Source organism: Eurytemora carolleeae, unplaced genomic scaffold, assembly GCF_000591075.1.
Source record: "Eurytemora carolleeae unplaced genomic scaffold, Eaff_2.0 scaffold9, whole genome shotgun sequence".
Taxonomy (NCBI): domain Eukaryota; kingdom Metazoa; phylum Arthropoda; class Copepoda; order Calanoida; family Temoridae; genus Eurytemora; species Eurytemora carolleeae.
The window spans coordinates 770111-793947 of NW_019396095.1; the positions used below are offsets into that span (position 1 = coordinate 770111).

The 23837-nt window shown below is 32.9% G+C and overlaps 3 protein-coding genes across 6 annotated transcripts; all 3 read right to left on the reverse strand.

The window, feature by feature from the left end:
* Window positions 1-3411: 3411 nt before the first annotated feature.
* Window positions 3412-10249, reverse strand: LOC111694780 (mitochondrial inner membrane protease subunit 2). 2 transcript variants are annotated; one of them, XM_023463799.1, is made up of 9 exons: window positions 10108-10249; window positions 9294-9408; window positions 8429-8502; window positions 6186-6276; window positions 5796-5889; window positions 4949-5019; window positions 4459-4506; window positions 3857-3933; window positions 3412-3603 (listed from the first exon to the last, which is right to left on the reverse strand). In XM_023463799.1, the coding sequence occupies exons 1-9, from the start codon at window positions 10233-10235 to the stop codon at window positions 3537-3539; spliced, it is 765 nt and encodes a 254-aa protein (XP_023319567.1). In that variant the 5' UTR covers window positions 10236-10249; the 3' UTR covers window positions 3412-3536. The 2 variants fall into 2 exon arrangements, with proteins under 2 accessions (XP_023319567.1, XP_023319568.1); XM_023463800.1 differs by lacking the exon at window positions 10108-10249 and adding an exon at window positions 9898-9951.
* A 46-nt stretch (window positions 10250-10295) lies between these two features.
* On the reverse strand, window positions 10296-16262 carry LOC111694781 (mitochondrial inner membrane protease subunit 2). 3 transcript variants are annotated; one of them, XM_023463802.1, is made up of 9 exons: window positions 16198-16262; window positions 15927-15953; window positions 15253-15324; window positions 15008-15099; window positions 14063-14108; window positions 13461-13516; window positions 12277-12451; window positions 11553-11611; window positions 10313-10422 (listed from the first exon to the last, which is right to left on the reverse strand). In XM_023463802.1, exons 1-9 carry the CDS (start codon window positions 16213-16215, stop codon window positions 10326-10328), a joined length of 642 nt encoding a protein of 213 aa, XP_023319570.1. In that variant the 5' UTR covers window positions 16216-16262; the 3' UTR covers window positions 10313-10325. The 3 variants fall into 3 exon arrangements, with proteins under 3 accessions (XP_023319571.1, XP_023319570.1, XP_023319569.1); XM_023463801.1 differs by having other exon boundaries at window positions 15008-15102; XM_023463803.1 differs by lacking the exon at window positions 11553-11611 and having other exon boundaries at window positions 10296-10422; window positions 15008-15102.
* On the reverse strand, window positions 16225-23315 carry LOC111694779 (protein tumorous imaginal discs, mitochondrial; the record flags this gene model as incomplete). Its single annotated transcript, XM_023463796.1, is given in 9 exon segments — window positions 16225-16670; window positions 17644-17713; window positions 18175-18217; window positions 19406-19526; window positions 19765-19850; window positions 20293-20365; window positions 22296-22375; window positions 22784-22871; window positions 23261-23315. Coding segments are annotated over 9 exon segments (671 nt in total), but the record flags the coding sequence as incomplete, so codon positions are not given.
* Between the last annotated feature and the right edge of the window lie 522 nt (window positions 23316-23837).

Consider the following 23837-nt stretch of genomic DNA (forward strand, 5'->3'; position numbering starts at 1 on the left):
TATCATCTATCATATATATGATGTGCTTGTCTGTCTGTATCCAATAAACGTCAAAATGGCTGAACCGAGGGGCCCTAATTTTGTGTGGGACTTCACGTGGCCCCAGGGAAGGTTTGTGAATGATCAAGATTTCGAAATTAGCCTCCATCAAAATTAGATTTTAATTAAATTTTTGAAAATTTGAAAATCCAATAAATGTTTTTATGAAATCCGCAATCTTTTTTTTTGGTTTTGTTTTACAATGTACACAAAGAGAACAATTGAAATAGAAGATGGACTCGAAGCGCCCGAAAAGCCTAGTACATTTATACTTAGCTTGTCTGTAACCTTTAAACGTCAAAACGGCTGAACCAATCGGGTCCAATTTTTTTGTGGGACCTTGCGTGACCCCAGGTAAAGTTTATGGATAATCAAATTTTCAAAAATTTTCCCCCAACAAAATTAAATTTTTTGAAAATTTTGAAAATTCACGAATTATTTTTATATGATCTGCGTAATTTTTTTAGTTTTTTTTTTTCTTACAATGTATTCAAGAGAACATGTTCAAGTAGAAGATGGGAAAGAAAAAAAGCCTAGTTTACTTATAAACCATAAATATATGTTAATTTGATAAATGTGTCATCTATTGTCTGTCCGTTTGTTCTAATAAACGTCAAAACGGCTGAACCGATCGGGCTCAAATTGTGTGTGGGACCTCACATGACCCAGGGAAGGTTTATGGATGATCAAAATTTTAAAAACTAGCCTCCAACAAAATTCCATTTTCATTAATTTTTTGAAAATCCACAATTTTTGTTGTATATCCGAAACCTTTTTTCATTGTTTTACAATATATACAAAGTGAAAATATTCACAATTGAAATAAAATTGGCAGGAAGCGCCCAGATAGAAAACCAACTACTTTAAAACTAAATCAGTATTTATTGATAAATATAAAGTAGTAATTCCTGTCCGATTGGAACGAATAAACTCCCGGACCGATTTGCCTTAAATTATGACTGGGGAACTCGGGAGAACCACGAGAATATTCTTAGATGCTTTAGAGATTATAAATTTAATGAGCACTGGGTCGATTTTTAGACTAAAAAATAGCTAAAATCGTCATTTAAGACCAAGCGCGGGAAAACGGAGAGAGTTAAAAAAAACATTATTTTCATTATCAATATTTTACTATTTGAAATTACTGAGTTATCACTCCGTTTTCTGAAACTTCTCCCGAAAGCCTCCCCACTCGGCCCCCGGCCCTGGTACGTTGTATATATACGGGCAGCCGTAGTACATTTGAATTTCCGAGCCGGGTCAACCCTTCCGGTCCCAGTTTGTACTGTATCTCTCGGACTTTGGTCTGTGGGTAAATAAAGCAGACACTCAATATGACTAGCCGGTGCAACAAGGTTGACGCGGTCAGACTTTAGGTTGAATTTACTTTTACTGAAGGGTCAGAGGTACGTGTATATACAATACATATGTATACACGTTGATCCGAAGGTTGCAAGCTCTCACACTGTGATTAAATGGTCTCACGTTCTCAGACAAAAATCGTTGAGAATTTTGCCAATTACTTCCAAGGTAGACTAGATAATAGTGTATAATTATATTCTTGTAGTTCTAATGAGTAGGGTGTGTTTACCAATATCTGAGAAACTAGATCCAGAACTTGAATATCTAGTATACAGGGTGTATGTCGAACTTGAATATCTAGTATACAGGGTGCATGTCGAACTTGAATATCTAGTATACAGGGTGCATGTCGAACTTGAATATCTAGTATACAGGGTGCATGTCAAACTTGAATATCTAGTATACAGGGTGCATGTCGAACTTGAATACCTAGTATACAGGGTGCATGTCGAACTTGAATATCTAGTATACAGGGTGCATGTCGAACTTGAATATCTAGTATACAGGGTGCATGTCGAACTTAAATATCTAGTATACAGGGTGCATGTCGTAAAAGGACATACCCTCCATCTATAGCGTGGCATGTCTGATTCATAACGGTACACTCAAAAAATATGTCTAATCAAGAATTGAGATTTACATCTATGTTCATAGTTTTAAAAATATATGATTTTCAATTAGAGTTTTTCCACAAAGACGACTTGGACATTTCTCAGACAATGTAGGAACTATTAGAATTATTCACTTCTCAACCTGGAAAAATGTGAATCGTTCATACTCCTCTTTCTTGAACTAGAGGTTCACTTGAAGTAACAAGAACAGTCCTTTTGAGGATGACTAAATAAAAAAGGGAGAGTTCAACTTTTATACAAAAAGTGATCTAATTTTTTTGTCAGCGAGACGACTCTTAGACTATAGTTAGGGCTTTAAATAGTTAATTCAATGTGAGCAATCGTGCAGTGTAAACAGACCAATTATACTTAAATTATTCAAAAAGTTACTGAAAAACTATTTGCATTGTAACAACATCAAATATATTTAATCATAACTAAAATGTTCTTTATTTATTTTACAGTTTTCTGGTTCTAACAGTATTTTTATGACAGAAGAATAAGATTGAATGCATTATTTTCATTGATAACTGGAAACAATTTTAATCTCTCCATGAATTTAGTGAACAAATGGGAAAAGACATTGGAACAGACATTTAATTTATTAAAGAGAAAGTCGTAGAACAATCAGAGGGCGGAAACATCATGTGTGTGTGTCTGTACCAAAAGAGTGTGTGTAAGGTTTACCGAACCGAAGGTGTGTACTGAAAGTATATACAGTGCATAAGAATCTCAGTATTTCTACAGTCTAGGAGAGTACATTTGTTTATTGTTAATTGTTAACTTAAAAATAGTTTAATATACATGTGATTTATTATTTATACATTTGTCAACACTATATGCCAAATTTTCAAGCAAAGAATATAATTTGATTAAAGTTTACAATAAACTACTCGTTATTCAAGCTTAATTTTAATTGACAACATTGCTCTGCAATTCCCTTGACTGTAGTCATGTTGTGTGTCTGTACCAAAAGAGTGTGTGTAAGGTTTACCGAACTTGTCTACAAAGCAGTTTGACTGGCTTTCTCATGCCAGACCAGCGCCATTTCCCTCTCTTTAATTCTTATTCCCTTTTAACAATCTATAAATCTAAATTGGGACATTGCGGACCATTTATATTTAAGTTTAAAGTCATAAACCTTCCCCAGGGAACATTGCCACATAACATTTGGACCCAATCGGTGCAGCCGTTTGGACCTTTAAAAAACAAACGGACAGACAGACGAGCAAAGTATATATATAGATCATATAGATCAACAGCCGTTGGAAAAAGATTTCCCTAATTTTTAAAAAAACAATTTCAAAAATCAAATATTAAATATAGCAAAATATTTATATTTTTGTCTACATGTAACAGATATTTAAACATAAACTAAATATTAAATATAGCAAAATATTTATATTTTTGACTACATGTAACAGATATTTTAACAAAAACGTCTATTTTTACAAATTCCTAAAAAAAGGTAAAATTTGTCTTCACTGATAAAGTCTTTTCATACAGTTCCTCTAGTTCCGGTTTTCATCCACTTCCTCTAGTTCCGGTTTGAAGAAAATAAAATATAATCTTGAAATGTTGCAACCAACTCCTTCAATAAAAAAGAAGGTAAATAAACTGTTGATTAATAGATTTGGTTCGTTTTTTAAAAACTTAATTTCATCATTATTTTGAGCCAAAATGCCTTTTTATTTTAGTAGAATAAAAACAAAGATCTAGTTTGTATTCTGATTTATCAATCTTAATTGAATCTGAATAGGGTGGCAAGGAGTATCCTGAATGCTTAATACCTAGGTTTGACAGGTTGCTCCTGGAGTTCTACTCTTGAAGAGTGGGAATATTACCTAGGTTTGGGAGATTGCTCCTGGAGTTCTACTCTGGATAGAAGACTAGGAGTTAATCCACTCTCAAGCTTTCTCCACTAGAATTAAGAAACTAGAGTTAAAGGACTGTTGTATTTCAGAAAGAATGCTTTCTTTAAAGGTTTCTTGTGAATTAAACATGTGACATGCAACACTTGAAATTACGGAGTTTAAAATGAATTGTGAAATTTTCTGATTTCTTCTCTAGTAATATACTTGAGCTATCCTTTCTTGAGCTATCCTTTCTTGAGCTACCCTTGCTTGAGCTATCCTTTCTTGAGCTATCCTTTCTTGGGCTACCCTTGCTTGAGGTTAAAACTGTTGTACTCCGAGTCTGTTGTACTCCGATGGACTAACTAAGTCGGTTCATTCGGAATATTTGTTTGAAAGATCTTTAAATATTTAACATACAGATATTATGGGGAACTTCTGGGGGGAAAATGATCCCCCCCCCAAAAAAAGGGGGGGGGAATGATTCTTCTGTAGATATTGTATATCCAGTTTATTCAGGCCTTGAAGATGAGACCATCTTCATAAACAAAAGTTCCGCCCGGTGCTAGTAACCATAATTATTGAACAACTACCTTGTGACTAGGCCATATCACATGAGAAGCAACACCAAATATCAAACCCTGAAAATACGGGAAAGAGTTAAACAAAGTAAATTGTAAATCAAAATCTGAGAAGATATTTTAGATTAGTGAGTTATAACTTATGAACGAGACCAGACTGAGCATACATTTAAAATAACTATCTTTATACTAGGTAGTAATCTCTGTTTGTTTGATTCATGTCCGATCAGAACTCATCAAACCCTGGACCGATTTGCATCAAATTTTGATTAGGAAACTCTATAGAACCACGGGAATAAAAGTTTCAACTTCCTAGTATAAAGAAAAGTTGTTTCCAGACATAGTCGGGTTCCCAAGCTAGTATAGAATTATAAAATGAACAGCAATTCAATCAAATGAAATAATGATTAGTAGCGTTAACTTAGTTCTATTTATTTTTCCGCCAGAACCTTTAAAATTTCAAAGATCCCGGCTAGATGCCATGTAATGAAAAAAAGTAAACCTTAGAAATAGGTCCGTAGTAGTTACTGTCCACACTGTTACTTTTATTATCTCCTTCTACCCAACAATGACCTATAAATCAGTAAAAATGTTATATCAACGATTAGTGGAATTGGCGTTAGGATCCCAATCCCTTGGATCCGCAGCATTTTATAGCTCCCAGGATCCGCAACATTTAAGCTCCCTTGAATCCGCATCATTATAACTGCCTGGATCCGCAGCATTATAGCTCCCAAGATCCGCAACAATTGAGCTCCCTGGATCCGCAACATTTTAGCGATCTTGAATCCGCATCATTATAACTGCCTGGATCTGCAACATTTAAGCTCCAAGTATCCGCAGCATTATAGCTCCTAAGATCCGCAACATTTAAGCTCCCTTGAATCCGCATTATTATAGGTGCCTGGATCTGCAACATTTGGGCTCCCAGTATCCACAGCATTATAGCTCCTAAGATCCGCAACATTTAAGCTCCCTAGAATCCGCATCATTATACGTGCATGGATCCGCAACATTTCAGCTCCCACGATCCGCAACAATTGAGCTCCCTGGATCCACAACATTTTAGCGTTTTAGATCCGCAAACTTTTAGCTCCATTGATCCTATTCAAGTGGGAAAACAACCAAAACATCAAAAAAAAAACTAATTGCTCTAAAAGCAGACAGAAAGTGTAGAACCAAATTGATGTTATTTAAACCTTCTTCTAATTTTTAAATGGTAGTCAAGTTTCTTCATAACAAATGGTTGTTAAAAGAAAAGCAAAACTGTAAAGGAAATTCATCATCATCATCATTTCTGAATCCACTATTTTACAAAAACAAAAACTATTTAGTTTAAATAAGATCACCTGGAGGTATTTTAACTTTTATTTGTCGTTTCTGATTTGTAACAATATCACCTTCCAGGCCCACCACACGTTTAATTACATAATCATAGGGCTCCTGAAACAGATTTGAAAATATTGTTGGCAAAATGAAGAATAATCTACAATGCAAGTTGAATCTTCAATATGTTGCATTCTGACAGTTAATCTTTTGGTTAATCTGCAGATTAAATTATTCTTAATTCGATGGTAACCGTACCCAGTTAGGAGTTGATTAAGGGAGGAATAACTAAAATGAAGATATTGAAAGGTGTAGTTTTTTATAAATCCTTAAATTAAAAGTGGATATCGAGATCAAGCAATCAGGATTATAAAAATCTAATACAAAAGTTCCCAGCTCAGGTAAAACTGTACCTTTGGAGAAACATAAACAACAATATCTCCTCGGTCAAATCCAAAGTTACGGGCTCTCCAGCAGGATACCCAGATCCAATCCAAATCCAACCTAGTCAATCAAATATTAAACAACAGTAATCAAGTAATTAGTTAATTACTTAATTTATCAATGCTCAGGAAAAATGTAGTGTATACTTGTGTAGACTTATTTTCATAACAATCCCCATGATATCCAGCATCATCATTGCAAAATCTGACTCCCCAGTGGGAGGCTGCGTGTTAAACAGCCCCTGGCTATCAATGCCTCCCCGTCTCAAGTTTTCATAAATATGCTTTATAAATATTCTATATGTAATGTAAGCTTGGGACAAAAATATATATTTGATTTGATTTATATCCTAGTCACACATGTATCCTTCAAACGCATCTTTTAATCAAGAATATACGAGATATCTTTTATCTTCTCTTTGAAAATTGATAAATGGTTATTTTCAATTGTGGTTTCTCTATAAAATTAAAAAGTGTAGATTTCACCTTCAGAACCAATGGAGCAAATCCCGAAAATTGGCAGTCAGAAAAAAATTGGTATTTAAATGGACAAAATCTTTAAAATTCTCATATCGCGATTAGTGGGATTCCTTTTTCTTAATGGTCAAATTCGTAATTTTGATCAACAAGAGATTAGTAAATCTCCGTGCAAGGAATCTTAAAAGGGAGTGTTCGTGGAAAGTGAAAGGGGCTTACAACGAAAAATAATCGCCTTTGATCGCTACTAATCTTACTTCTATCTGTTGCATCTATAAGGAGAAAATTGTTAAAAACTTCTTATACTGAAGAACGTAGCGTGCATATAAATTCAAAGTTGAAATATACGACTCGTATCGTAAAATAATCAATTTAATTTAAAGCAAATCATTCAGATATTACAACCTAAAGTTATCGAGTATTTTTCGATGCATTCGTATATAGTTCATGAAATTTGTTAGTTTTATATACAACTAAAATGCATTAAAAACGACTTTTTTTCGCTAGGTTTCTCTGCCACGTGCAATCATTCAAAGCATCGAGAGCAGAGTCATCGGCCAACTATTTCGGCGTTTTAAGTGCATTGTATACAAAACTGCTTGGGACAAAAATATATATTTGATTTGATTTATATCCTAGTCACACATGTATCCTTCAAACGCATCTTTTAATCAAGAATATACGAGATATCTATCATCTTCTCTTTGAAAATTGCTAAATGGTTATTTTCAATTGTGGTTTCTCTATGGATTTCTTCTTCAGAACCAAATGAGCAAATTTCTCCGAATTGAAAACTTTTCAAATAAGAAAAAATATTAATATTAATGATTACTATTTTTTTAAATAATCAGTGAGAACTTAAACTAAGCTAATCTCGAAAATTGGCAAGAAAAAATTGGTATTCAAATGGACAAAATCTGTAAAAATATTCAAATTCGTAATTTTGACCAACAAGAGATTCGTAAATCTCCGTGCAAGGAATCTTAAAAGGGAGTGTTCGTGAAAAATGAAAGGGAGTAGAGGCTTACAACGAAAATTAATCAACTTTGATCTCTACTAATCTTACTTCTATCTGTTGCATCTTTAAGGAGAAAATTATTAAAAACTTCTTATACTGAAGAACCTAGCGTTCATATAAATTCAAAAGTTGCAATATACGACTCGAATAGTAAAATAAATCAATTTGATTTCAAACAAATCATTCAGATATTACAAGCTAAAGTCATCGAGTATTCTTCGATGCATTCGTTTATAGTTCATAAATTTTTTTATACAACTAAAATGCACTTAAAATGACTTTTCCCACTAGGTTTCTCTGCCACGTGCAATCATTCAAAGCATCGAAAGCAGAAACATCTGGCGGCCAACTAATTCGGTATCGTATACAAAACAAATAAAAAATATTATGAAATATTAACTATGTACGAATGCGTCGAAAAATCATCGATGACTATAGGTTGTAATATCTGATTGATTTGTTAGAAATTAAATTGATTTTTTTACGATCCGAGTAGTATATTGCAACTTTCTGAATTTGAATGAACGCTACGTTCTTCAGTAAAAGCCGTTCTTAACAATTTTCTCCGTACAGACGCAACAGATAGAAGTAAGGTAGCGATCAAAAGAAATTACTTTTCACCGTAAGCCTATAACCCCCTTTCATTTTTCGCGAACACTCCCATTAATTTAGAAATGAAATACAGTTCAGAACTTTATTAAACCTATTCACCATTTACCTGAAAAAGATATTTTTCCAACTTGAAATTGCATTTTCACGTTCTTTGTTCTCAGCAGGAGCATTAAATTCAGGCTAAAATAATAAAAAAATAATAATTTGAAATATTTTAAAAGTCATTCTATTTTGTATAAAGCTGTAATGTATATACGTCACAGTTGAATTTGGATAAAGAAGTGCCTAGGATCCGGATCAACTCTGAACTTTTGAAAAAAAGAGAGATTATAAAAATTTCCTCATTTCTGAATGGTTCATCAAGTTTTAGAATAAAAATAAGCGAAACAAATAAAACGAAAAATTTGAAAATTATTTTTTGTTAAAAAAAATTCCGTAAATCTTAAAGAAATGACCTGAGCTGAAAACTTTAGAATGAAATATCCAGATATCCCGTCGAATAATTAATCTGGAGTTTAAATTCATGTGGAGAACAAGCAATATTTAATCTGGATATTAATTTAAGAAACTCTTTCTCTGGATATCCAACACAAAAGTTTTCAGCTCTGGATCCATTTTTTTCTGGTGCGGATCCAGGATCCAGATCCGGATCGGCATCAAAACTAATTGGATCCTAAGCTTAGAAAATCATTTTTGAACATATAATTTCAAAATATGAATATACATAGGGTTACCCACAAAGAAAGAGACTGTAAAGACGACCTGAAACTCTTTAAATCTGACGATTCCAAGGTTAGATTAAGTCTTCTTCTGCCTTGAATGTGGTCTTTTCATGAACTTTTTGGATGATTTAGCAAAGAAAAAACAAGTTTACAGTTGGAGGGAATCAAATGTAAGGAATATATTCCATACAGTCGTCTCTGAAGTTTCATCTTTTGTGGGTAACCCTGTAAACCCCAGAAAGTGTTTACCTGCATGGATTTCCCTGTAATGTATGCAGGATATCCAACAAAAGAAATCATGGTGTTGAGAACACAGAAAGAGATTACACCAGTTTTAGCAGTTCTTTTCACAACCTTGAGAATCCTAAAAATCATATTTTATTAGGGTTGTTCTGCAGCATTTGGAATCTTTAAATGGACTGTAAGTGTAATTTTAAGTGACCCTCTATGCAAAGATGGTAATGCATGATTCACAACGGTACCCTTAAAAACTTTGACGATCAAGGTTGAATTATATTTCTAAGTTAATAAATTCAAATAATAATTATTTTCAATTCTGGTTTCTCTACAGAAGTGACTTGCACATTTCTTCTACAGCAGGAAAACACGAAGGAATTATTAATGTTTAACACCTTTAAACCTAGAAACAAGAAAATATCTTCCACATTATTGATCAAATCAAGATTTTATTGGTACTGTCGTCTGTCGTAAATCTGGCATTGCCACCTTAATTTTAAGCTTACAGTCCCTTTAAAGGTAGTTTCATTTGTCAATTTACCCAGTTTAACTCAGTTTGTCCATTTAAAAGTTTCCACCTGTTTAGTTTTTATTGAAACATGTGACTAGTGATTACCTGACTGGTCTGGAGACTGAATAGGAGTCGAGAACATGTGATTAGTGATTACCTGACTGGTCTGGAAACTGAATAGGAGTCGAGAACATGTGATTAGAGATTACCTGACTGGTCTGGAGACTGAATAGGAGTCGAGAACATGTGATTAGTGATTACCTGACTGGTCTGGAGACACTGAATAGGAGTCGAGAACATGTGATTAGAGATTACCTGACTGGTCTGGAGACTGAATAGGAGTCGAGAACAGTTAAAAGTTTTGACTTTCGTGTAATCCTATCCAGCAAATAATGTTTTAGACAAGTCAGGTAGGATTTAGGACTTCCCCACATTCTCGCCATTTTGACACTATCGTCTCACAAATCTTATTTTCACAGAATAGTTTAAGTAAAATGTTTATAATCTTCTACAGTGACTAGATAGTCAAGTTTTTAAGCCACAGGGACGGTTTCTTCTTGAACAGTTGGTATTGGTCGATTGATTACCAAGTTAGGCTGTACGTGAGCAGGTATCTCTTGAGCAAGGAATCTAGAAAGATAGTATAATTATTTGTTTAAAGAAGACATTTCGAAAAATGATTTAACTCAGAATTGATTCTGGAAATACCACAACATTCCACAGAACTCACCAGCATCAAACTTTTTAAACCAAAGGTGGTTTTTGCGAAAAAGAAAAATTTTCCAACTTGAAGTTTTACTCTTTTATTTTATTACCTAGAATGATCATTATTTTATTATTATTATTATTTATTTTTGCTACACAAACACAATATTACAACTATTAATACGATTTGTAGCAGAACCAATCAAAATAAATGACATTAATGATTGGCCCTAGAATTCAGGGGAGTTAAGACACGAAGGTAGTTGGGAGAAATACTCAAAATTATTATGACTAGGTGAATGTAAACAAAGCCATGAATTGCGCCAATATGGTGTATGCATTTGTTACTTCAGAGGCTGGAACTTATGGGAGATATAAGCACTAAACTCAAACTTGATATGAACAATGGAAACTTTTGAGCTCAAGGGATTGAGAATCTAAAAATGTTTAAATTATTGAAAATTCAATTCTCGTCCGTTCGTTTTTAAATAGTGAATTCTAATTTTCGAGTTTTGTCACATATCTTTTCTTGGTTGAAAGTTTGAATGATAAACATGATAAAAGTTTGAATGATAAATATTATAAAAGTTTGAATAATAATCATGATAAAAGTTTGAATGATAAACATGATAAAAGTTTGAATGATAAACATGATAAGTTTGAATGAGAAACATGATAATAGTTTGAATGATAAACATGACAAAAGTTTGAATGATAAACAAAATAAAAGTTTGAATGATAAACATGATAAAAGTTTAAATGATAAACATGATAAAAGTTTGAACGATAAACATGATAAAAATTGAACGATAAACATGATAAAAGTTTGAATGATAAACATGATAAAAGTTTGAATGATAAACATGATAAAAGTTTGAATAATAATCATGATAAAAGTTTGAATGATCAACATGATAAAACTTGGAATGATAAGCATGATAAAATACGGATAAAAACGAATAAAATATTTCAAAAGAAAAAATTAGGAAGAAGTTTTGATAAAATGTTTCAAGGAAGAGAAACGATTATGCGCTGACCTCCAGTTTGTGATTTACCTAAAGAAAAAATAACTGTCGGAGGTTGCACCAATGCAAATAGCAGCTTTCGCTATTCCCTAAATATTAGAAGATGGTATTAAAGAAAAGGTTTAAAAATCTTTTAAAGGGACTGTTTTTGAAATTTCAAGTGCATGCCAGATTCACAGTGGTACCCTTAAAAACCTTTATCTGATTAATATTGTGGAAGATATTGTCGTTTTTATTCCAACATGAAAATTGTTTAATTCTGACAATTTCTTCCTCTGTCTTTGTAGCAAAAATCCACAAGTCACTTTTAGAAAAGAAACCACTGTTGAAAATGATCAATTCTTAGTTTTTTAAAACAAGTTTTCTTTCACAAAAGATAATATAAAATAGTGCAAAATTATTTCAATAGAATTTCATAATTCTCTTCATTTAATATTTACCCTTTGTAAAAATACTTTAGGATTCTCTGGGCCCCAGACCCCCCCATGCCTGCGGATAAAGCACATACTGCAATTAAATAGGTAGGTGGTAAGGTATCCAATATTTGCGTTGACCAGCGGGGAGAGGAGAGGGATCAAGTTAAAAACATGGATATCTCATTCTTGATCATACACAGCTTTTAAAAGTATCGCTGTAAAATCGGTAATTCTACTGTTTAAAGGGACAGTTACTTGAAATTATGTAATTACTGTAATTTTGTAATTTTGTAATTCTTTACATAAATTACAAAGTAATTATATTTTTTGTAAAATACCTTGATACAACTGATAGGAACAGAACCAAAGACTGAACTACCCAGATATCCAGGTCCACCGTCAGACTCAACCCAAACCTCTCCGGGTCCTAGTTTAACAGGGGCCCGGACAGTAGATCCAACTCCAAAGGGTGTAATTGTATCTCCTTCGACGGCTACAACCCTTTTCACCAACCTACATTAATCAATCAATCAATCAATCAATCAATTTGATCAGATTTACATAAAGGAATTTCAGGGTGTCCAACAAAAACCCTGTCTTGTTAATTTTTTGGTTCATACTAAGAAGAATTGAACAAAATAGATTAAATGATAAACGAAATAGTTAGTGCGTGAAATGACACATTCTTTGGAAAATTTTGATGATAAATGTGCACAGGTTTACAGAAATGATAACTTATTTTAAAAATTGGAGTGCACATTGAGCGTGGTAACAGCTCTTAAATTCTACAGATAATCTGCTAAAGAAAGTAAAAAATTTGTACATATCAATTTCTTCCTGTTCAAACTCGGGTTCGTTGAAATTTTGGCAAAAATGTTAGAAATAAATGAGTTAAACCAAAAAAACCTGTAAAATGCTCGTTTTTAAAAAAAGTACATTTTTGAAGGTTTTTAGAACTTAACCTTTGATTTTTTTTTTAAAATGAGTATTCAAAACAAAAGTTTCTAGCTTAGCTAGGGTACTTTGTTACTTATAAACAAGGAGAAATAAGGAAACTGTTAGCCCAGCTCAGCTGGAAAAATATGGGTTTCTGGATAGTTTACCATAGTTTTAAAAGAAGCCTCCCAGGGCATAATAACTATTTAAAAAAAAACTACTTTTTTGAAGAAATGTTTTTGGGGAAAATACTTTAAGAGCCCTCTTCAACAAATAGGGTTTTAGATAATTGCCATAGAAAAGAATATTTAAATAGGATTGTATTTATTTAAATGATAACAGTATCAAAGCAAATCAATTCAAATGGAAAGGTATAGGTTTTTTTAAATAGATTTCTAAATTAAAAGTTTCCACAAAGGATATCGGGATCAAACAAAAGTTCCCAGCTCAGCTGAAGTGATATGTTACTTCATATCTCTTATAAACCCAAGAGAAAATAAATAAAATGTCACCCCGGTCAAGCTGAGCTGGAAGTATATGGGTTTCTGGATATATTTACCATAGATTTAAAAAAACATAAAAATACCTGTCATTGTCTCTGTTGGGCCGGTCCAATAGTACAATATCACCTCTCTCCAACTTCTGGTGATATCAAACAATCTTTTAAAATCATTATTCCAACACATTTCAAGTTTTAAATCATTTTAGATCTTATTTATGTTAAATAAACAGCTGAAAACTTCAGAATTGTGGATATCGAGATTAGTGTTTGATCTCATCTTTCTGTTAATCTTAGTTTAATATTAAGTTTGTATCACGTATTTAGTGTCTAAAATTCAACCAATCAGAGTGGGTATGCAGAATCCCGAACAACCAATCAGAAGCCAGAAATGTTTTAAAATTTCAATAAAAGAACTTATTTTTTTTGTCAGAATTTGGTCGAGATACACAAAAACAGGGAAAAGTTTACAGCTCAGGGCAAATTGGTATATTTGTACTTTTTGTTTTGTTTGTTTTGTTTGTTTTGTTTGTTGTATTTGTTGTATTCATTGTATTTGTTTTAATTGTTTTAATTGTCTTAATTGTTTTATTTGTTTCATTTTTTTTTATTTTTTTTTTTGTTTTGTTTTTTAGATCTTTTTAATTGTTGAATTTTTTTATATTTTTTTAATTTTTTTATTTGTTTTCCTGAAGATTTCTTGAAATAAAAACTAGCTCATTCGAAATATCCAACCTAAACAAATAATTTTGAGTGAAAGAATAATTAATTTTTAAAGATGCTGTAAACGTAGTTTCTCAAAAACAAGTTACGACCCGATCTTTTCGTAATTATTAAGAAAAGGTCAATTTACTTTGAAATATGGGGTTTCGAAGCCTTCTGTTGAAATCCCCAAGTAGATATCTAGCAAAAAGATTATCAAGAACAATAATGGCAACGTAGAATTTGCACACTCTCAGTACAGCTGGATTCTGACGTCATAAGTGTCAACAGTTGTATGTGTCTGACAAAATTATTAATAATAGTGATATTAAGGTGCTGATCTTACAGTGAAATAAGTATAGTTTTGTGTTCTTTATTTTCTGTTTTCACATTTTTTTATTTTATCTTGGAAAACATGTCAACTAATGAGAGAAAATGTTGTCTTCCTTGTTATATTTGACACTTGTGACGTCATGCATAATTTGTCAATTTCTCTGTTACCACCAACTATACTTGATAATCTATTTGATATCTAGAAATATTGGAAACTTTTCTAGGTGGCTACACAGTACACATATTTGTCAATTCATGTTCAACACAAATTAAAAAAATACTTTTTTTTCGTAGACGCCCATATACTAATCGTTTTAAATTATTAACAGATACAAACTACAAAGTAATCAAGAATTAAAAGCGTGTCTACGAATGAAATAAGGATATCTCAATCATCCTTGTGAATTGTACATGCCACTCTTCAAATGAAAGATCACTTGAAATTACGTCTACAGTCCCTTTCAGGTTAAAAAGACAATCCCATTCCATCCCGTCCCGTCCCATCCCATCCCATCCCATCCCATCCCATCCCATCCCATCCCATCCCATCCCATCCCATCCAATCCCATCCTATCCCAATTTCTAACCAATCCACCCACCTGCCAGTACGAATACCACTATAATAATTCTTTAATTGTGGATTAAGGGTTGGTGACATAGAAGGTCCATTGACAGTTCTTAAACAACCAACCTTCTAAACAAACAATCATATATTTTCCGAATTCAGCGAAATAATTTTTTTAACCATGCCGAACAATTTAAGCTTATAATTTGTTATTAGATATTTATTCATTATTTTTTACATTTTCAGTTTATTTAAAGAAATATTTTTAAATTACCCAACCTGATCAAAATTATAGTATAGTCCAGCTCCAATACCGAACTTTATTGAACCGATGGCCAAAGGCTTGAGTAGCTAAAATAAGAAAATAAGGTTTCAAACATCGTCAGATAGATTGTGAATAAAGCTGACGTGACCCGGAAAAAATGTCAAAATCTATCATTTTTGTAATGCACAAATTTAATGAGGGAAATCCGCGAAAATTTGAGAACGATTAAAAATGGCGACTTTCAGAGCTCAAAGCCTAGTTTAACAAATAGTTTCAGATCGGCTAATCTAAATAATTTAAAGCATCCTGAGCTGAAAACTTTAGAATGAGATATCCTTAATCCCGATTACTTAATCTTAGTATCCAATGAACACACTTTTGATTTTCTTCTTGAACCGTTCTTTCTTGGATATAGAAGAGAAAAAATCAAAAACCGGTTTTTAAATTAGAGATTCCTCCCGTTTTTGTATATAATCTTAAATGGCGCGCAAAATTTTAAATTTATTGGCTTCATTTTCGCGACTCTTATTGGTTGAATTTATACACTTTTCAGGATACAAATATAAGATTAGGTGAGTCTCTATAACAGGAAAAAGAGAGGATCAGGCATTTATCTCGATATCCACCATTTTAAAGTTTTCAGCTCAGGTTCTGGAGGCCAAAATATTTTAATGAATATAAATGTCACCTTTCCGTAAAGATAGTTTGCTCCTCTCTGTTGATAAACAAATAAGATTTCTACATCAAAAAGATAGAAAAACAAATCACTGTCGTCTTCAAGGTTCACCATTGTGATTGATCATTTTTAACTGTGGTTAGAACTGTAAAATGGGACTTGCGGAATGCGGATATATGCTACAGAAACTATGGTGGAATTTGTCAAAACCAAATAACTCTAATAATCAGACATTTTGAATTATAACGACAATCCTTTTTTGGCCAGGTAGAAATCTTATTTCCTTAGCTATAGAAGACATTGCATTCTATCTGAAAATAAGATGTTTCATTGACGAATCAAACAAATAATCAACCATATCTTTTATCAGACTAATGGCAACACCAAACTTTTAGAAACTTTTGGCAAACGTTGACTTAGATATACAAAAAATAAAAACGTTCACTTTAAAATTTTTGCGGTGTCAGCGTGATTTCAACGTTGGTGGGTTTTCAGGATTTAATTTGACCCCAGCATACCCTGGATTCTTTTCTGATTGTAAATTAAATTGTTTCCCAAGGGGTTGGAAAAAAGGAGAGTTCCAAAAGACAGAAAAAGATGATAAAAATATTGGAATTTATAATACGAGTTTGGAACTTCTCCTTTTATAAAATACTCCAGGTTTAACAATATCGGAATAAATACAACATCCATCACTGGTTTTAGTTCTTCTCAGTTTCAGTTTGCGTTTCTTGGGGGTCATCCTCGATTATCTCTCTGAAAATAAAACTTAAATCAATGAAATAAAAACTACTTTTAAAAAAGTTGAATTAGAGAAAAAAAAATCATAATTTTCGCCATTATTCATAACATGATTTGTGGAAAATACTAATTTAGAACAAAAAATCAACATTGACATCATTAATCAGGCCTCATCATAATAAATAAACCAAATTAAATCAATTAAAATGGAAAATAAAGTTGCAGATATTTATTGCTAGAAACGCAGTCACATCTGTACTTTTGTGCAGTGCACTGTAATAAGTCTACGTTTCTGACATTCTGTTTTGAGCAATACAAAATATACAGAGATTCTCTAAAAGACACCGTGGTTGATGACAGGGTTCAATTTAAAACCAATTTATGCTATGTATATTAAAAAGTTTCTAATCTAATGGTGTACACAAAACGCAAAAAGATGTATAAACAAATTATAAATTGGGATTTCCAAGACTGAGTAAGTAAATATATTTTACAATAAACATAAGGTTTTCGTTTGCACCAGATTGAACATTTTCAGCAGAAATTTTCTTAATCTTCAAAAAAAAACAAAAATCGATTTAAAAACTCAAAAACATCTAAAACATATTCGAGCATTTCCAAAGCATTACATATATCCATAAAGTTGTAATCTCTGTTTGTCTGTTTTTTGTCCGATCATAACTCAGGAACCCCTGGACCGATTTGCCTCAAATTTTGATCGGGGAACTCGGGAGACCCACGGGAATGTTCTTAGCTTGGCTTTGAGATTCTAAGTTGAGTGGGTCGACTTGACTAAAGAAAATGTAGTTCCCCGGTAAACTCGTTCAAGTGCGGGTAAACGGCATGAGTAATCTTTTGTAACCTGGGCAGCGCTGGGTTCCCAAGCTAGTTTGCAATAAACATGAAAAATGTTTCTTGTCCCGCTAGATCGAGATATTTTATTGATAATTTGAATGTCTACATTTGGATATGAGTTAAAATGAATTACCTAATACTAGAGACTAGTCCATCTTTGTCTTCAATCACAACCTTCTTTCCTCCCAAAGCGTAGGTCAATCCTGAATAATAAAGTGTAATTAATGGCGAACCTAAACTAGATGCTTGATGAACAACAAACTAGCAACAACAAAGTTTTCAGGAAATACAAAGACGACTTTGTAACCTCGTAACGCTTCAAGTTTTCATTAACAGCTAAATTGATATAAAAATAAGATGTGTTTAACCCTATGTAGGTAGGCTGACGTCTACTTTACCCAAAATAGTCTGGAAAAGGGGGGGGGGGGGGAGTCAGGGACCCCATTCTCTCTTTTTACATTGTTGGAAATCCCTTGGGCTCTACTTTGATAATCAGCCAAATACTTTTGCAAATTAGCAAAATTTCAAATATTTATTGCAGAATTAAGGGTTTAAGCAAAAATGTGCAAAAACAACGATTTTTAACAAAAACTCTTCGTTATTTTCAAATTAACAATAGAAATTTTTTTAGCTAATTATTTTATTTATTTCGAGAAAAAAATACCTAAAATAGTTCCTGGAGTGTTGCTCTCTTGTTCTGCATACGCCTTTGATGAATAGAATTTTAATTAAAATTACAATTAAAATAGAGAATTTAAATTTTCTTTGGAAAAAATGCACGATACATAAAATTCACATTCGAACTGCTATCGCTACAAATCCGGTGAAAATGAAAAATACAGTGTAACCCTTAATGGATGAGACTTTAGAGACTAAGGACTAAGATGCTGTCTGTTTCTTTTAGTCATTATTTCCGTAATTTTTTTTCTTTCTTTGTCTAATCAATAAAAAAGCCACAAGAAGACTATATTCAAGGCAAAATATTTAATTCGTCATTTGTCAACCTAAACGAGTTTCAGGTCGTCTTCCAGTTTCATAATTTGTAGGTAATACTGTACTTGTCCGTAAAAAAAGGTTTAACACTTGGGGTCCGTCCCAGAGAACGATTTTTGAACCCCCCCCCCCTCCTATCAATTTTGTACATGACCACTTATTTTTCATTTTTCAGCAAAAATATTATAATTTGTTTTTTATTTTTTAGGTTANGGGGGGGGGGGGGGAGGGCCGGGTCCAAAAATCGTTCTCTAGGAAATTACCAACACTTGTTAGCTGTTAGTTAGTTTTTAACATTTCTTGAATAAATTAAAAAATCTAGATGACCAAATCTGCACGACCAAATTTGAGCCATGTTTAAAACACTTCTAAGTTACGAATTACCAATCAAGTTTCAAAAGGTAACCGATGAAAGCTGCCCCTATCAGAGCTGGGAACTTTAATGTTGGATAGGTATAATCCCGATCGTGTGATCATTCTGGGCACTTTTAATTTGAGGATCTATAAAAACCTTTATCTTAATTTCAGTTAATCCTCCCCTATCAAAGCTCCCTTCAAGCAATGACTTGGTACAATTACCATGCGGGATATCGAATAGAGATTAAATTAATCTGCAGATTAACAATACATGAGTTCCCAGCTCAACTTTGATAAAACAAGATGTTGATTTGAAAATAAAAAAATTTAAAAAACTTGAAATATTATTTCCGCCATTTAAAGGAAGTGACTTAATAACGGCTTGAATTTATACGAGTTTTATTCTCTTGGATATAATGCGGTTTTTAAAAACATGTTCTCCTTATATACGCAGCAGCAGAAGTAAAATTAGTAGCGATCAAAACCGAATTCAATTCGGGATTAACCTCTTTAATTTTTTGCGTACACTCCCTTTAAAAATTTACCTGCATTAAAGCTCTTTGTTTCTCATCTAATTTTTTAGGCGGAACAATCTTAATTGTTATATAATGATCTCCTTGACCGTACCCAGATACTCGCTTTAATCCTTTCCCGGTCATCTTCATCCTAACAATTAAAGTGACTGTTTTGTGTAATTTTAAGTGACCCTCCATGAAAAGATGGCCATGGCCAAGAATGTAATGCAAGGAAAGTTAATTGCAGTTGCGTATACTCTGCGTACATATTGAACCAGTTCTCTCTGTGTTTAAGAACTTAATCCGCTGTGGATATCGAGTTGCAGATTATCGCTAATTGGAGGAAAAGTTTCAAACTCTTAAGTTAAAAGAAATAAATGTCGCCTTACTTTGTATGTGATGATGTTCCGGGTGGAATCTGTAGATTAAGATCCTCGTGTATTCCCTGCACTCTTATAGCACCTCCCAACACAGCCTAAGTAGCGAAAGTTTACGTACAATGTCCAATACAAAATTAATAAAAAAAAGCGTTAATGAAATCTTTAAAACTTTTAAACTATTCAATGAAATATTTTTCAATGAAATCCCATAAAACTGTGGAATATGAAATCAACATATAAGCAATCTTATTTTCATTTGATATAACAACAACAACATCAACAAAAAAACAGCAACAACAACATAATCATCAACAACAACAACATCATCAGCAACAAAAACAGCAACAACATCATCAACAACAACAACAACAACAACAACCACAACAACAACAACAACAACAACATCATCATCATCATCAACAAAAACCACAACAACAACATCATAAACATCATCAACAACAACAACAACAACAACATCATAAACATCATCAACAACAACAACAACAACAACATCAACAACAACAACAATGATAGTACCTGTGCAATAGAAATATTAGCTTCAGTATAAACATCTGCTCCTTTCCGTGTAAAATAATCACTCTTCTCAACTCTAAATATAACAGAAAACTTCAGATTAAGGGACAGTGCTTGTATTTTCAAGTGACCCTCGGATTCGATTCAAAACGATACCCAAGGAACATATATCTGATCAACTATATTAAAAATATTTTTGGTTTTATCTAGCTGTTTTTATCTAGTTGGTTTTATCTAGCTGGTTTTATCTAGCTGGTTTTATCTAGCTGGTTTTATCTAGCTAGTTTTATCTAGCTGGTTTTATCCAGCTGGGTTTATTTAGCTGGTTTTATCTAGCTGGTTTTTATCTAGCTGGTTTTATCTAGCTGGTTTTATCTAGCTTTATCTAGCTAGTTTTATCTAGCTGGTTTTATCCAGCTGGGTTTATTTAGCTGGTTTTATCTAGCTGGTTTTATCTAGCTGGTTTTATCTAGCTGGTTTCATCCAGCTGGTTTTATCTAGCTGGTTTCATCCAGCTGGTTTTATCTAGCTGGTTTTATCTAGCTGGTTTTATCTAGATGGTTTTATCTAGCTGGTTTTTATCTAGCTGGTTTTATCTAGCTGGTTTTTCTCTTGCTGGTTTAATCTAGCTGGTTTTATCTAGCTGATTTTATCTAACTGTTTTTTATCTAGCTGGTTTTTATCTAGCTGGTTTTATCTAGGTGGTCTTATCTAGCTGGTTTTTATCTAGCTGGTTTTATCTAGCTGGTTTTATCTAGGTGGTTTTATCTAGCTGGTTTTTATCTAGCTGGTTTTATCTAGCTGGTTTTATCTAACTAGTTTTTATCTAGCTGGTTTTTAATGGGAACCGTTGTGAATCGGACATACCCTTTAAAAGTACGTTTAATAGAAAGATAGTTAATATATGGTTTCCTACAGCGAACATACGTAAGTCTCTTTAGTAGGGAAACAATTTAAAAAAAAATTATAACATTGGAATTCAATTTATACTGGATCAGACATAGCTTTAAAGGGTACAGATGTGATCGGGCATTGCCCTCTTTGCATGGAGGGCCACTTGAAATTACGCTTACTGTCCCTTTAAGATGCACATAAACAATGTTTGATAGTTAACAAAATATAAAAATTGTCGAGTTATAATTTCTTAATCGTTTTGATTAGTTTTTTAAAAACTTAATTAATTTTCTCAGATTTTCGGTTCTGTTTACTGTGCAACATTTTGCAGTGTAAGAAAAGAAAATATTTATAAATAATAATAAACAATTTTTAAAACATTTGCCCTTCTATAACCAAAAATGAACCAAAAACGAACCAAGAGCGAATAAAAAACGAACCAAAACCGAACCAAAACCGAATCAAAAACCAACCAAAAACCAACCAAAAACCAACCAAAAACGAACCAAAAACAAACCAAAAACGAACCAAAACCGAACCAAAACCGAACCAAAACCGAACCAAAACCGAATCAAAAACGAACCAAAAACCAACCAAAAACCAACCAAAAACGAACCAAAAGCAAACCAAAAACAAACCAAAAACGAACCAAAACCGAACCAAAACCGAACCAAAAACTAACCAAAACCGAACCAAAACCGAACCAAAACCGAACCAAAAACGAACCAAAAACGAACCAAAAACGAACCAAAAACGAACCAAAACCGAACCAAAACCGAACCAAAAACGAACCAAAAACGAACCAAAACCGAACCAAAACCGAACCAAAAACGAACCAAAAACGAACCAAAAACGAACCAAAAACGAACCAAAAACGAACCAAAAACGAACCTAAACGAACCAAAAACAAACCAAAAACGAACCAAAATCGAACCAAAAACAACCAAAAATGCACCAACTTAATGCATTTTCATAGTATTTTTTTTTGATGAAAAAGGGCCTCTCATTCCAAAGGTTAGAGAGGTCCTGGCTGAATTAAAACTGTAAAAATTGGCCCAACCTGTAATTTGTATTATCAAAATAGTCTAGCAAAATATATCTATCCATCTAACCTGAAGGTTATGAAGACCTCTTTCCGTCCGACCGGCATGCGGACTGTTTGACCGTCCTCAATACCAGCTGGTACAGGTACCTTGAAATGGACAGGTCATGATATATTAAACAAACTATGATTGCTGAGTTAAATACTCATACTTCATACTTAATCTGTAGTTCTGCAGTGTAGATATGATGAATTGGACACATCCTGAGATAACGATTCAAGATAAGTGGTTGAATCGTGTTTAGAACTGGCTCAAATTTATTAAATCCGGTCCCCGATGCTTTTAACCCATAGATTTTTTGGTTAAAATGTGACGTATTTATGATAGATCAGGTACTAGCTTTATTTATTGAAAGCTAGCAGGAGTGCCCGTGCCTATTATGTGGCTGTCAATAGCGCAGTTGTCAGATAAATCAGATAAATCGGATAAATTGGATAAATCGGATAAATCAGATAAATCAGATAAAAATTAGTGATAAAAAGATAACACAACTTTACCGTTATTTTCTGTCTCTGATTAGTTTGTCCCGCCCCACTGCACTCCTTACACGGATTCTTATTCCAGGTACCACGCCCACTGCATCTCCTTAATACAATAAATGTTATTCCAGGTACCACGCCCACTGCATCTCCTTAATACAATATATGTTATTCCAGGTACCACGCCCACTGCATCTCCTTAATACAATATATGTTATTCCAGGTACCACGACCACTGCATCTCCTAAATACAACATATGTTATTCCAGGTACCACGCCCACTACATCTCCTGAATACAATATATGTTAATCCAGGTACCACGCCCACTGCATCTCCTAAATAAAACATATGTTATTCAAGGTTGAAGGTACCACGCCTACAACATTTCCATTGTAAAAGAGTTATAAAAATTTCAGAAGCTGAATATCTTTGTTCACTATAAAATGTAAGGTATAAAATTGTTAAACTTATTAACTATTACAATTAAAAAATACCTGCAAGTGCTTCGCATCATAAAAGGTCCCGTAGACACAGTTTCCATCCCCGTTCCTTCATATCATCAATATCATCAGTATCATCAGTATCATCAGTATCATCAGTAGCATCAATAGCATCAATAGCATCAATAGCATCAATAGCATCAATAGCATCAATAGCATCAAAAGCATCAAAAGCATCAATGGCATCAATAGCATCAATAGCATCAATAGCATCAATATCATCAATATCATCAATATCATCGATATCATCGATATCATCGATATCATCGATATCATCGATATCTTCAATATCATCAATATCATCAATATCATCAATATCACCAATATCACCAATATCACCAATATCATCAATATCATCAATATCATCATTATCATCATTATCATCGATATCATCGATATCATCAATATCACCAATATCACCAATATCATTAATAGCATCAATATCACCAATATCATTAATAGCAACGATATCATCGATATCATCAATATCATCGGTATCATCATTATCATCAATATCATCAATATCATCAATATCATCAATATCATCAATATCATCAATATCATCAATATC

Excerpts from the sequence above, each read along its gene's own strand:
- LOC111694780 (XM_023463799.1), bottom strand. The coding sequence starts at position 10,235 with ATGGCGAGAATGTGGGGAAGTCCTAAATCCTACCTGACTTGTCTAAAA. Across the intron at positions 5,890-6,185 it reads TTGTTTATGTTTCTCCAAAG|GAGCCCTATGATTATGTAAT; the intron begins GTACAGTTTTAC and ends AATCTGTTTCAG. Across the intron at positions 3,604-3,856 it reads GAGCAATCTCCCAAACCTAG|GAGTTGGTTGCAACATTTCA; the intron begins GTAATATTCCCA and ends TTTTTATTGAAG.
- LOC111694781 (XM_023463801.1), bottom strand. Across the intron at positions 15,103-15,252 it reads TATACTATAATTTTGATCAG|AAGGTTGGTTGTTTAAGAAC; the intron begins GTTGGGTAATTT and ends TTGTTTGTTTAG. Across the intron at positions 10,423-11,552 it reads GACAGTTATTTTTTCTTTAG|ATTCCTTGCTCAAGAGATAC; the intron begins GTAAATCACAAA and ends CTATCTTTCTAG.